The sequence below is a fragment of the Echinops telfairi genome, unplaced genomic scaffold, assembly GCF_000313985.2.
Source record: "Echinops telfairi isolate 266 unplaced genomic scaffold, ASM31398v2 ScPeMD7_31;HRSCAF=116, whole genome shotgun sequence".
Taxonomy (NCBI): Eukaryota; Metazoa; Chordata; class Mammalia; order Afrosoricida; family Tenrecidae; genus Echinops; species Echinops telfairi.
In genome coordinates this window covers 40,557,726-40,572,775 of record NW_022103928.1, presented here as the reverse complement: position 1 = coordinate 40,572,775, position 15,050 = coordinate 40,557,726, and the positions used below count along the sequence as shown (strand labels likewise).

General features: G+C 35.8%; 1 protein-coding gene across 4 annotated transcripts in view; it reads left to right on the top strand.

The window, feature by feature from the left end:
* Positions 1 to 15,050, top strand: part of RBM33 (RNA binding motif protein 33) — a 155,557-nt gene that overhangs the window by 39,334 nt on the left and 101,173 nt on the right. For 2 of the 4 annotated variants that reach the window (XM_045290090.1, XM_045290089.1), the window contains exons 5-6: positions 1,594 to 1,906; positions 5,611 to 5,730. In XM_045290090.1, coding sequence (XP_045146025.1) covers positions 1,594 to 1,906; positions 5,611 to 5,730 — 433 coding nt within the window. The remainder of the gene's footprint in view (positions 1 to 1,593; positions 1,907 to 5,610; positions 5,731 to 15,050) is intronic. The other 2 variants (XM_045290092.1, XM_045290091.1) reach the window with 1 other exon arrangement.

Below are 15,050 nucleotides of genomic sequence, written 5' to 3'. Positions count from 1 at the left end.
AGAAAATGTTGAAAAACAGATCAGACTTAACATGCATTAGAGGGGGAATCAACTGACAAGGTTTTAACTGTTCAAGTTAGGTTTATCCTTTTGCTCTATAGTTATCTCTCTATAGTCATCTCTCCAATGTACTGTTTAATAATCGCTTTCCTCCCATCCCTCTTTTGTGGACAGAGGGAACTCATCCAGTTTCTAGCTTTTTTCTATTTAGATTCCACAAATGTATCTCGGGCACTGTTATCTATAGCCGCCTACAAACTGGATTCTCACAATTTAGGCTCTGATATTATTCCCTCCTTCACTTTGGATTATACAATTTACAATCCTTTGGTAGCAGACACTTCTTGGTTATAAATGTGATAAACAAGCTATTATTGAGTCATAAATTTTACCAAATTTTCTTATGCTAAAGTTCTTTCTTTGGGGTCATTCTGTTTCATGCTTAGGATTATGCTGCCCTTGAAATTTATCTTTGGAGATTTTAAATCAATTTTCAGGTCTATGAAGGGTATTCCGTTTTTGTGAAGATTGGATATTTGGTATTTAATATTTGTGAGTTTAGATCTGCAAAATCTTATTTTTTGAAGTCTTGCTGTCTTGCATCTTAGTGTTTGACATTTAGCAGCTTTGTTTAATGAGAAGAATATAATTTTTTTGCGGTTTTAAAAGCCATCTTTACTCATTTTTGAAAATGTGTGGCTAGTACTAACTTGTTATTTGACTATTGAAATTATTCCACATTGATTTATTTCAGTGTTGATATACACAACAAAGCATTTCGGCAGTTTCTGCATGTGGTACAGTGGCATTGATTACGTCCTTTGAGTTGTGCAACCACTCTCACCCTCTGTTTCTTGGAATTATTCTCCCCTTATTAATATAAATCCACTGCTCCTTCAGATTTCTAAGTTATCTTTTGCATTGCTCTTGTCACTTTGATCCCATACCAGGTAGCTCTTAAAAGAGTATAACGCTGAAACATAGTTTTACTAGCTAAGCTAAATGGTTGTTAAATTTCATGATAACTTAATAGGATCTTTTTGGCTTAAGGTTTAAAGATTAGGGATTTATCCATCCTGCATAACTTTACATACATCTTCAATATTTTGATTTTTAAAACAGGCACTTATTAACCTCCATTATAGATTTGAAAAAGAAAAATAATTCTTCAATTTGACCACAGTTTTTTGCTTATTCAGTAATACTGTTTTTACCTTGAAATCATAGAAAACAGATGTCATCCATCTCATTTTGAACATTAAAATGAAATAAAGCTTGTTTAGCTTCAGTCCTGGGCCTTTGCCAGTCAGACCTATTTTACCATCTGGGTGATTTAATTCTCTTGGTCAAATAACCTGCAGCTGATGATAAGTGGTGGTGCTGTATGCATATGATTCCTACTCAATGTAGATTATTAAGCTTTGATGTGGAGTAAATGCATTTATCATTTAAGTGGTATACCTTTGAAATGAAAAAAATAATTTATCAGGTGTATACCTTTCCACCATTTGTACTTTGTAGCAACTAATTCATTACTTATTTTGAATTCTGCTCTAATTAGGTTTTTTCTTTTTCTTTTTTTGTCCTCTCTAGTTCTCAGGGTATCACAATTAGTCTTAATACCACACCTGGCATGGTACCATCATTTGAACTGCCTGACAACACTAATGACCAGTCTGGAGAACAGGAATCGGAGTACGAACATGGAGAGGATGACATGGTTTATCACAAATCTGATGGCTCTGAATTGTATTCTCAAGCATACACAGAAGAAGGACAGTATGAAGGCCACGATGCGGAGCTGTCAGAAGACCAAATAGGATATGGGGATGAGCCAGAGGAGGAACAACTTTACAATGATGAAGTGCTAGACATCGAAATCAATGAACCATTAGATGAATTTACAGTGAGTCTTTTTTCCTTTGTATGGCTGAAGATAACATTGCTTCTTGTGCATAGGTGTTTTAGACTGATTTGAAATCTATTTACCTCCCTAGGGAGGCAGGGAAATTAGACCTTATTATCACCGTCTGCCAGTTTCTTTATCTGAGCTATGACAAAGTTTGTGTGACAGCTTGTTTGGCCTGAGGAAATGCTCCTTTGTCATTCTGGAAGGCTGCAAAGAATTGTGACCTTGAGGAAGAAACCCGCTTTGTGTGGTGGCCGAGACACTGTCAATTGTGGGAAGTACTTAATGCAGAGGCTTTTATCCAGGCTTTAGCCAAGATCTGATAAAGTCCTTCTAAGGTGAAAAGATTATTGACCTGCTAAAGACATCTTCAAGGTGCTAAGATTCCAAAGTGATTGATGTCCTGTGCGTGCATTCTCTCTTGTAATGGAGAAGTGTCTAAACGTGAATAAAGAGATTGGAGGTTAGTTCAGGAAATGTCACACATAATTTGTTATCTATAATCAGGAGGCTAAGATTATGGTGATTTTTAATTTAAAAAGATGAGAGTGTTAGGTGATTTTAAAGTTGAAATGTGTCAGATAAAGGTATGAATGACAGGTTGCTCATCTGTCTTAATGATAACTCACTAAAAGAGATTTTGTTTCTTAAAATAAGTATTTAATGATATTCATGAGGGAAGGAAGTGATCTCAGTAGTAGTTACGGTTGGATCTTTCGTGATTTGGGAACCCTAGGGTTTCATTGTGGTTCAACAGGGCCTGCTGAGGTAATGGCAGGCGTGGAAAGTCTGTTCTCCATAGAGATAGCTATTTGTGTGCCGTATACTTCATTCAAAGTAAGCTTTTATTTGTTAGGTTCAAGAATTGCTCAATCTTGATCATTGCTATATAAGGAAGCTTCAAATTCCATTTTTCCACGAGCTTTGTGCAGCTCCCTTTGTTTATAGGAGTGAACCTGAAACGGATTGTTCAGTGTGGCACCCTAGAATATTTTGTTCTAGGCGTTATTGCCTTAGGGCTCTCGGTCGTGGTTTTGCATGCTTGCTTTTCAGGATAGTAATGAAAAAAATGCTTGCAGATTTCGTTTTGGTGAATAGAATCAAGTAAAAAACATCAAGGTTGATTTTGTAGTTCTTGTGTAATAAAATTTTACTGGCGTGAATTTGATTTATTGGTGTATTTGGTATGTGGTTGCTTAAAGTGTGGGATACTTTTATTTTAAATGCTTTTCTAAATTAAATCAACAACTTTAAGAAAGGGACTTAGTTATTATTATCCAGGTACAGTGTTTTTATTCTTTCTTTTAAATGCCATTAAAGTAAGTTGGTTGATTCAATGATCTTCAGAGTCCTTCCGGTTTATGAATTGAGTAGTTCAAATCTCTACTAATTTTCAAGCACCTGGGGCACAAATAATGACAAAACTTGCTCTTTTGAACTTAGAATTTAGTGGAATATCACAATGTGAGAGCTTTTAATCAAATTAGTGTGTATTGTCAAGTAGGAAGTTGCTGTTACATCTGCATTCTACTAAAACTTTTTGTAAAGGTATTTCATAATATAGAAGTGATTTTCCTCTATGAGATATTATCAAATTTGAGGTTGCATTTAGGCTTCTGGTTGTCATAAAATTGGACTTAATTATCTAATATCAGGATGTATAAAATTTAAAAAAGGTCAATTGGATAATCCTCCATAACAAAAGAAATTTTTTTTCATAAATTACAAAAAGCACACAAACACAAAAACAAACTAAAATTTTAAGGTAAAAATATTTTCATGGTAATTCTGAAAATGTGGTGCTTATGTTTTTATAGAAAGCTCTAAACTTGAAAGATAAGTAATTGTCTTCAATAAGTAATATTAGCTCACCTTATTATATCAAGCTTTATAGTTATGGCCATTATTTTTTCCTCTTTAAATAAAAATTATTAGCTTATTTCTAATTATCACAGTAGTAGCATCTGGAATTACTTATTTGGATGGGATGGGAATTAAATTATAAAATATTCATCTCTTGCTAGGCTTGGAAGCATTGTTGTTTTGACTGTCACTGATGAGCAAATTATCTATCATTGTATACAGTGGCCAGTTGATGAATTTTTTTATCTCCATTTGTATCCCTGTGATCCTTTAGTTGGTAAATGGTTTTTAAACTGCACTGCTATTTCTTAGTATTTTTTAACACGTGGTCTTAAAACCAGAGTTGAATTTTTTGAAGTGCCGATCATAAACACTTATATTAAAGGCCACCTATAAAATGACATAGAGGGACTTTTGAAGGTAACTGGAAGGAGAATTATAGAACTAGAGAACTTTATAATTTAAAGGGACACTTCATTTTACTTGGGAAGAAACTAAGGTCAAAGACATTGAAACCTCTGGCAGTACAGTTCTGATCTCTCCTGTTATACCAAAATGTGACAAGAGTCTTAACTTTTGCAAATTTTGCTGATGCTTTTAAGAGAAAATTGTGCTGTGATTTAACCTTTGCTCTTGTAAGAACAACAAAACAATGTGTTTTGTTATTCAACAAAATACTTGAATTATAACCCAAGTGAAGTTTATCTAGAGTCTTTAAAATTAATACAGACTGAGGTTTCATAAACCAGTATACTGTAAACACAATTTTAGCTAATCACTTATGTAAAGGGTAGTGGATCTTTGTTTCCCAGTAAAAATCCCATAGTATGTACTATACACCTGTATGAATTGATGGAGATTTTGATTAGCTCTGTCTGACCTTGTTTGAAATCAGCGAGTCATAGATATTGGTAGTTGCTCTTTTTCATGGGATTATGCTAACACTTTCTTCTGGAAAGTAAAGTGCACTGTGTTCAGAGGATCTGGAAAGGTAGCTGTGAGACATAAAACTTTACCTGAAATATCTCTTTTTCTTTGGGGGTTGTAGATAAGGCTGTTGTATACTATTAACAGACTATTCTATTTCCCTATCTTGTTTACCCTTTGGTGCCTGCCTTTGACTCATTTTACTGTAGGTTTTTAGCAAGAGGCTAGGGATGCGGACGGTTCCCTCCTATGAGCTGGAAAGGGATACTGGAGAGAAATGAAGAAATCGGATCCCGTTACTTGTTAGGAGTGCTGACAGAAGCCTCTCTTTTCTTTTGCAATTGTGGCTGTCCCAAGCCAAGCTGCTTGCTTCTTTGTATGCACCCTTAAAGGGGGTGCGTGCCTCTGAAACAGACTTCTTACATTTTATATAAGACCTGCAATCAACTCTCACATTCAAGGGAGAAGGCTAACGGAGAAACGAATCTTAACGTGCTTTTGTGAACATTCAGTTTGCCAGAAGAGGTGGGAATATCGAGTATAATTTCAGCCTCCTTACTGCTACGGAGTTTTTTCTGATAGTACATGCACATGTGTTGGGGAGGGGGGTTAAAGATTACCCTTTTTAAGAAGAGCTATTTAACAGGACACATAAGTTTGAAGCAACCTCATGTCACTAACGTTAGCACTGGATAAGCATGATGGGCTTTGTTCTCATTAATGCTTAGAGGAGGCTACGTTCTGTTTTTGTGCACCTTTGTGCTCAGTTGGGTAATTGTCACAGTAAAAATAACTAAAATGATTAAGCATGAGCCATAAAGATATGAAAAGTACCTTAAAAAACAAACAACAAAAAAAGAAAACCCAAACGATGTATGAGAAAAACATGTTTTCTCTTTAATGGCTGTTAGGATGAAGAATACTTGCAGGCTTATGGTGGGCAACAAGGGAAGCAAAAGCAGGAAGACTATGTTGCTGAAGATAAATTAGATGAGATTACTGATTCCCAGGTTGCTCCTGAAACTGAAGAGGTACTTATTAATCTTTTAAAAGAGTCCAAAAGTTGCTGTTTCTTTGTTCTTTCTTCCAGTTACAGAATGAGCATCTGTTCAGCATTTGTGAAAAAAGATGGTGTATCTCTTCTTGAACACCTTAGCTGCCCTAGGCTCTTTGGGAAATCCATTCTGATGAATTATTTTCCAGATAGCCGTTTTCCCTTTAAGGGTTACATGGCTTTAAATATTTTATGGGATTGGGGGTAGATACCGTTGGTAATAGTTGTACACATTACTGCTTTGATGCAAGTACTATAATTATTTTTACCCTTTGCTTATTACATGAACTTATTTTTATTGCAATGCTAATTTTGATCATTATTAAAAAATACTGCAAAGTTCCCTGTATTTAGGGTGCTAGATAGGGTATTAAAGAAATAAGGATGGATCAAATTTGATTCATGCCCACAAGGAACTTACAATCTAATATACAGGCAGGTAGACATATATAAATTCCTTTGATGTAAAATAAAAAAAGTAAAATCTCACAAGTGAAGTTCCAGATCAAGTGCTTTCAACGCTCACAGAAAGAGAATAGCTGGCTGGGTGTATGTTTGAGTGAGTAGCAGCAAAGGCTTGATGAAGAGGGAACCTTTCAATTAGGTCTTCAGAATGGATATAGTTTGAACTAATAAGTGGTTATGTAGGGCACGAGGGTAAAATAGATTCCATTGTGTAACCTAACCTGATTCTGTGGGTCAAGTGGAAAAGCCAGAGAATCATTACAGAATCTTAGGACTTGATTAATAAATATATATATAAATTTTCTGTTATCTCAATCCTTATTTCCCCATTCTTATTAAAATAAGAACTTGAAAATGGATGTTTTATTGGCTTACCTTTAGATATCATTCCAAATTTTGAGAAGCCATTCACAAAACATTGTTTCTTTTTCATAATGTAATGTTGTTAGGGGCTATTGTATCAATTTCAGTTCATGTAACCCTTTATATAACAAACACACTGCTTCATTCTCACAGTCCCTACTTTGTCTTTGCTGCCCATAGAGTCATTGCATTGTGGTTGTAGTTCATGAGGGCCTTTTTTTCACTGACCCACTACTTTGCCAAGCACGTTGTCCGCCAGGGACTGATCCCTGATCCCTCTTGATAACATCTCCTAAAGTATATGAGATCCAAGTCTTAGGGACATTCTGTCTGTACTTCCTGCAAGACGTATTTGTGTTTTAGTTTTTTTGGCAGTCCATCATATGTTGTTCAATATTCTTCACCATCACCATAATTCAAAGGCATCCGTTTTTCTTTGGCCATCCTTATTCATTGTCTGCTTTTGTATGCTATTAGGTGATTGAAACTACTATTGCTTGTGTAAGGTGTACCTTGATCTTCACAGTGACAGCTTGATTTTTAACACTTTAAGATTTATTGCTACTGAAGTGCACTGTGAAATCAATGCACTCATTTAGTTTCCTGACTGCTGCTTCCATGAGAGTTCATCATGAGTTCAAGTAAAATGAAATATTTGACAGTTTTAATAATTTTTCAATTTATCATGATGCTGCTTATTGGTCTAGTTGTGAGGATTTTTGTTCTTTATATTGAGGTATAAGTCATTGAAATCTAAAATGTTCTAATAGGTATTATAGTATGTCATGTGATGCATCTATTTTAATATAAGATACATACGATGACTAAATCATATATCTCATATATAAACACAGACTGCATACAAAGCTAAAAGCACTCTCTTTGGTCATATCCTTTCTTCCCTCTCTTTAAGTTTGAAATTTAGAGACAAGATACAAGATCCGTTCAGGGAATCTTCTTTTGTACTTAACATGTACACACATTTTATCTGAATGAAACGTTTGAGAGGAATGGTAGATACGATGCCTATATCCCTGAATTCTTATGCATGTATTTTCCTCAGAGATAATATTTCTACATAATTGTAGTACAGCCATCAAAGTCTGATAGTTTTCCTTCTTGCACTATTATAATCTAATCTATAGGCTTTTATTCAGAGTTTTCCAGTAGTCTATTTTTAGGATAATAGGTTGCACATTTCATTTATCATCATGTCTTTTCAGTCTGAAATTGTCCCCCACTCTTTGATTGGTTTGGCGTTTATTCATGAGTAAATTCTGTTTTTGCATCTTTTGCAAGATTGTCATAGGAAGTGATCCAGTAGTCTCATTGTGTCCTGTCATAGGAAAGACAATATCTTGTTTTTCTTGTTAATTTTGAATACTTGATTAAAAAGGCATTGCTAACATTTCTTTATGGTAAATTGTTACTTTTCCCCTTTATAATTAATATTAATTTGCAGTGAGGTAACTGGGACTTCACTAATTATGTTATTCCATAGCACATTTCACCCATAACTTTAGCATTCACTAATTGATGATTGTTGGCTTAAATCACGTATTGCTAAAGTAATTGCCAGAGGGTGATTTTTTTTTTTTGAAAATTCGATTCTACATCTTTTTAGTTGGTGTTATACTGCAGAAAGAATTTTCTTTTTCAAACTACTTCCCTACAAGTCGATTCCTGTTAGTCACTAGATTATAATCTGCACCTGCCACTATTTGTTTATTTAGTTGTAAGTTTTAAAATATATTTTGAGAGAATTGTAAATATTTAAAAATTGCAAGAACCATACAAAGAACTTTTGCACCCTCTACCCCAAATGAACATTTAAAAAAAAATTAAAGATCATTTTATTGGGGACTCTTACAGCTTTTATAACAATCCATACATAATTGTATCAAGCATATTTGTACATATGTTGCCATCATTAATTTTTAAGGGTTTACTTTCTATTGAGTGCTTGATATCAGCTCTTTTTTCCCCTCAATGAACATTTTGTCACATTTGCTCCATAATCCTTTTTCCGCTCTCTGACATGATGCCCATCACTTGTAACTCTTCAATATATACCTCTCCAAAACAGAGGATACTCTTTTTATTGTGAAGTATCCCAGACAAAAAGTCAGCATTGATGCAATGCTTCTATTGTTCCCCACAGGGACGCCCTGGGGGGCGAAGTGTGTTATGTGTTAGGTTGCTAACTACAAGGTAGCATCAGTTCTAACCCAATAGCTGCATCACTAGAGAAAGATGAGGCTCTCCTGCTCCCGTAGAGTTACAGCTTTGGAAACCCAGAAGGGCAGTTGGACTCTGTCCCTAGCATCACTATGAGTCAGAATTGACTTGGTAGCAGTGAGTTATTCCACATACCTGATTCAGAGTTAGCCAGCTGCAGTAACAATATCAGTTTTTCTTTTCTGGTCCAAGCTCCTGTCTAGGAATATGCATTGCATTTCAGAATCTGTTTCGTTAGCCCCTTTATTCTGCAGAAGTCCTTTGGTCTTTCCCTGCCTCATATGTCTTTGACAATCTTTGAATAGGATCTTTATTTTGGAGAATGACATTCAACCAGGATTGATCCTGTTTTCCTCATACCATGCATCCTTGGCCAGACGACCAAAGAAATGATCCTGTACTCTGACTCACTCAGAATCAAGCTTGGGATAGCATGCTCGTTGTTTCTAGCGTATTACTGCTTCTAGCTTTCATACTTATATCCGTTCATTCTGCGTTTATTTGTACTTATTGAAAAGCATGAATTCACACACACTTTTCTCTAACAGTTAGATGCCTGGCTCTCACTTGTCCCACTGTATTTATTTATTCTCAACCACTCTTTTATAACTGTTTATGAAGTCCTCCTTGGCTGCTGCCTGACTCTAGTCTTTCTGGGTCTGAACTTCATTTGGGTGGTTTCTCTGAGCTCATCATCTTTATTTTGCCTGGTAATGCCCGTTTTTCTTAGATACACATCCCTGCCGAGTAATTTGGAATCACTAGTATAAGGAACCCTTGTGCAGAGATCACAAGTTAAGCTGCTAATACCATGGTCAGCAGTTTGAAACTTGAACTGCTTTTCAACATTTTCTATATTTTTGATTTGTTTTCTTTTGTTATTGTTTGTTCATATTAGGATTTATCTCAGAGGTGTTACTTTATATCATTGGACGTCACCCTCACGAAGTTGTTACATGTTTTTCTGTATTTCAGTACATGAAACCCAGGATTGATGAAACTACAGGGACAGCAAGTAGAATAAGAGGCGGGGTGGGTAGGTGGGAGAGAAGGGAGTTGATGTCAAGGAGTTCAGGAAGAAAAAGAATGTTTGGAAACGGATTATGATAGCAATTATGCAATTCTGCTTGACCCGATTGAACTATGGAATGATATATGTATTAACTCCCAATTAAGAATAAATTTAAAAAAATAAAGCAATGATAAAAAAACCCTGAGAACTCTTTTTAAAAAAACTGAAAACATGGACAACTCTTCAGTTCCTTCTTATCTGTCTTTTGGTCTCTAACACTTTTCAGAATGGGGAAATAGTGTGTGTTTTTGTGTTAAAATAACCTTGTGAGATACAACCTATCTTATTGTAAAGCAACTAAAATTATTGAACTAAAGCTTTAACATTATATGGGTATTTTCTGGAAGTGACAGGCCATTGCTTATAGATTTACATATTTCAAATTTTAACTCAATTGTATTCATTAAAATATTAAAAGAGCATGACTATCTAAAAATGGTAGTTTTGACACCTGTTTTCATTGTCTTCAGAAGACAAATTTTGGGCATTCCTGGGATAATTTCACATTCATTTTTTGTAAATTTTGTATTTGTTAAACCATTAAGCAATGAATCCAGGAAGATTATTAAACCATTAAAATGGTCTAGTCAAACAATAGGAAGCAGGATTTAGGAGGTTTGTGAATTTCTTGCACATACAGACTCTCAGGATGATATTATGACTTAATATTTCCTCATTATTTGCCATCCCAGTGGAGGTGGTGGTGTCTTTTCTCTCAAGTGAGGAAGTTTGCAGGAACGTTAATTAGTAAACAGACCAATTTAAAAAATGGAATTGATATTATGTGCAAATTTAAATCACAAATATCTCTAACATTGTTACACATTTTTGGAATCACAGAATTTTAGACTTAGAAATAATGAATAATTTGGGTAAAAGCGAGATCCCTACTTTATAGCTTGTATTAATATGGATCTCAAATTGGTTAAAGATTTCAGTGTATTACAAACAGAAACATACACTGCAAATTAGAAACCAAAGATTGTAGTCATAGTGTGTAGTTTAAACTAAAACATCTCAAACTGCCATCAAATTAATTGTTCTTAGCAACCATATGGGCATTCTGAGACAGCAAGTCTGTATGAGAGCAGCCAGTTTCATCCTTCCACACAGCAGCTAGTGGGTTCAAAACTGCTGACCTGTGTAGGTTAGTGACCCAATACCTAATCCACCGTGCCTTTCAGGGGTGATCCCAGTCCAAATCAAACCCACTGCCATCAAGTCAATTCCAACTCACAGTGATCCTATACGCCAGAGTAAAGCTGCACCTTTGAGTTTCTGATGCCTTAAATCTTTATAGGAGTAGAAAGCCTTATCTTTCTCTTGGTGAGTGACTGGCAGAGTCCAACTGCTTACTTTGCAGTAAGCAGCCCAACACAGAACCACTGTGCCACCAGTTCTCCTCCAAAGCTCCTTCCCAAACACCCCAAACTCACTGCTGTTGAGTCAATGTCAACTCACAGTGACCCTATCGGACAGGATAGAAGTGTCCCCGTGGGTTTCTGATACTGGAACTGTTAGCAGTAGAGGGTGCTTTCTCTTGCGGCGGTTTTAAACTGTGGACCTCTTGGATTGCAGCTCAGCGTGCAACCACTATGCCACTGGAGCTCAGGAAGCTTACCAAATATTAAAAGTTCATGTCTTATTAATTTTAAAAGTTAAGTAGCTTGAGAACCCTGTATAGGTTTACTGTGTTGCCTTAATGGCAATGAGTTAGGTTTGCTCTTTGGTTTTAGAATTTGGTATTGGCCCTCACTTGGTAATTAGATATCCAGGCTTTTCCTGTATTTTCATTGTACAGTTCTAACGTGGATGCTTTATTATGGTCTGCATTCTAAGCAGTGTATCATAGGAAGATAGATTGAAAAAAAAATAACCAGCCAACAATTCTGGCTCTTTAAAGACATTTCTCAGAATTCTCATATACCTCTTCTGTAAGTGTATCCAGATTAAACCTTAGTCACTTGATTATAGCAAGGGATGCTGATGAATAGTGTTTTGTTAGGTGGCAGTGTGTTGAACTAATATTGGAGGTTTTATTGCTCAAAAGCGATGGGGACTGAATAACACGAAGCTGTGAGTTGTGTCTTCTCCTATAGACATTGCATATTGTTGTGTTGTCGACCCCATAGGACAGAATTAAATTGCCCCCTAGGATTTGCCAGGGTGAAATCTGTGGGAGCAGATGGCCAGATCTTTTATCCAGCGGAGCTGCGAGGGGTCAGACCTGACCTTGGGTTAGTAGCTGAGCTTTTAACCATTGTGCCACAAGGGCTCTTTAGTTTTGGTATGAGAGTTAAAAGGGAAAAAATTGACCTGACCACATGCAAACACACCAAAACATTATAAATAATCCAAGCATGGCAGATTTAGGAAAATACTTACTTGAGAACCTAAAAACTAGTATATGCAGTATATAATCATTATGTAAGAATTAATATATTCAGTATACAGATGAACTCACCTGTGTATAAAAAAGACAAATGATTGGAGAAAGTAAATTCAGAAGCAAAATAAATAGATATGTTAAAAGATAGTAGTATAAATAAAAATTAAGTAAAATGGAGACTTTTAACCTACTTTAATATTGACAAAGATAAAAATTATTGGTCAGGTGGGAAAGCATTTGGAAATATGTATTTGTCAGGAGGTAATTATCCATGGGTCTCTTTATCTGCCTGCAAGGTTCTGCCAGCCATGCACTGACAACCCTTTGTTCAGTCTTTTCAAGGATGTTTATATAGTGAGAAGCTTTAAAGATGGACATAGCGTCTTTCCCTGAGTGAAGGGCAAACATGCTTACTGCCCATTATAAAAGACCCCAGGTATTAAAGCTTGAGGGTCCCTTTCTTGTAATGCAACAACCTGTGTGTACAGATGTCACCCGGCACCCTTTGGATAAAAAAAATGCTAGCATTTTCGCTATTGCTCACATAAGTAATGCTTTGTACTATGTCTCTGACCAGCAGTTTTATTTCTTTGACCAGTAAGTGCCTCCATGGAACTGTGGCAGGCTCCTAACTTGCTGTCTTGGAGAAAGGATAAAACTTGACTTATGTTCTTGACAGTACCACAAGCTTTAAAGCACGTGGTCTTTAATTCATTGATTACACTTTGAAGAATTTAAGCATAAGGATTAATCTAGATGTGTTCAAAGATACATGTATCAGATATTTGCAGTATTGAAAATAAATGGAACCAATGTACGTTTTATTAGAGTAGTGGTTCTCAACCTTCCTAATGCCGTGACCCTTTAATACAGTTCCTCATATTGTGGTGACCCCCCCAACCATCAAATTATTTTTAAAATTTTTTATTTTTCCATCAAATTATTTTCATTGCTACTTCATAACTGTAATGTTGCTACTGTTATGAATCAGGTACCCCTGTGAAAGGGTCGTTTGACTCCCCAAAGGGGTCATGACTCACAAGTTGAGAACCGCTGTTAGATGACTAATAAAATTATGATATAACCACAGCAGCAGAATACAGTGTATCAAATGATGCTTTAGCTCTCTATATGATATGGAAAGATACCCATGATAAATTCAGTAAAAAGAACAAAATAATATAATTCCTTACCCCAAAACACCTTTTGTATGTTTTCATATATAACTATTGTATATACTACTCAAAAAAAGTTCTGGATAAAAATAAAAATGATAATAGTGGTTACTTCTGTGATTGTTAAATTTTGTACACCAGAATTGCCCCATTAAAAATGTTACAATGAGCCAAATTACTTCAAGTAAAACAATTCATTCAATTTAAAATATGAAGAAATGGGTAATTACAAGGTTGCTAAGATTTTGGCCATTTAATTTGGAAGCCAAAGAATTACATTTTGTGAAAATTTAACTGCTGTGCTTTCTTACAAAACAAAGCAGATGCATGCACGCACTCACGCAGTCCCTCACTGCCATCAAGTCATTTCTGACTTTTCGTGACTCTTTAGGACAGGGTAGAACTGCCCCGGGGGTTTCTGGGGTGACTGGTGCTTTTGAACTGCAAACCTTGCGAGTAGCAGCCCAGTGCATAGCTACTACTCCACCTATTGTTTTCTAGTTGCTGTTAATTCTTATACAAAGCTTTCCTTATAAATCCATCCAGATCAAATCTTTTTTATACCATCTGTTTGCAGGGGAGTAGGCGGGATAATTTGCTTTCATCTTTTAAACTACTTTGGAGGCAGGTGATGTGCTTGTCTTCTAGCCACAAATTCCTTGGTCTTGTTTCCTTGCTTGTGGTAGAAGCCCTAAATAAAAAAGCTTTTTTTGTGTGTGTGTGTGCAAAACCAAGCAACAATGTACAACAAAACAGCAACAACAACAAACCACTGACAAAACAAATTAAAACACAACAAGAAAGAAAAGCTTGTAGTTAGTTCAAGGATCGTTGGCCTTTAGGAGTGTTGATGTACAGTACTATTTCAGTATCTCTTGAAATTAGGGTTGGTCAAATATCATCCCATCTATTTTAGTAGTTATATAACCCTCACATATGAGCAATACTTTTAATTTGCCATAAAATCTTGCACTTTTACCTTCTTAGTTCAGGGGTCCTCAAACTTTTTTTAAACAGGGGGCCAGTTCACTGTCCCTCAGACCCATTGGAGGGCTGGAATATAGTTTTTTAAAAAACTATGAACAAATTCCTATACATACTGCACATCTTATTTTGAAGTAAAAAAACAAACAGGGCAAAAACACCTGGCGGGTTGGATAAAAGTCCTTGGTGGGCCACATGTCTGTCTTAGTTCTTTGACTTATATTCTGAAATGTCAGCAGGATGTTGCTAAACCCTCTCCATTTGTGCCCCATCTCGTGTTACAGTGTATACTACTCTGGATTTCAGAAAGCAGGTAGAAAGCATGTTACGTATGATCTTTCCGATAACTTCATTCTCAGAGCTATGTGAAAATCCATATTAGAATTGACCTTATTATTGTTAGTTGTCATCCAGTCAGTTCTGACTCTTTGTTGTCCTGTATATAAAAGAATTCAACACTGACCTGTTTTGTGGCACCAAATCAATCTACCCCCACCCCCTTTAAACAATATTTTATTGTGAATTAGGTGGGAGTTTACATTTCAGATCCTAAGTTTTGTATTCAACATTTTCAATTACTTATCAACCTCCCCCACCCCAGTAGCTTACTC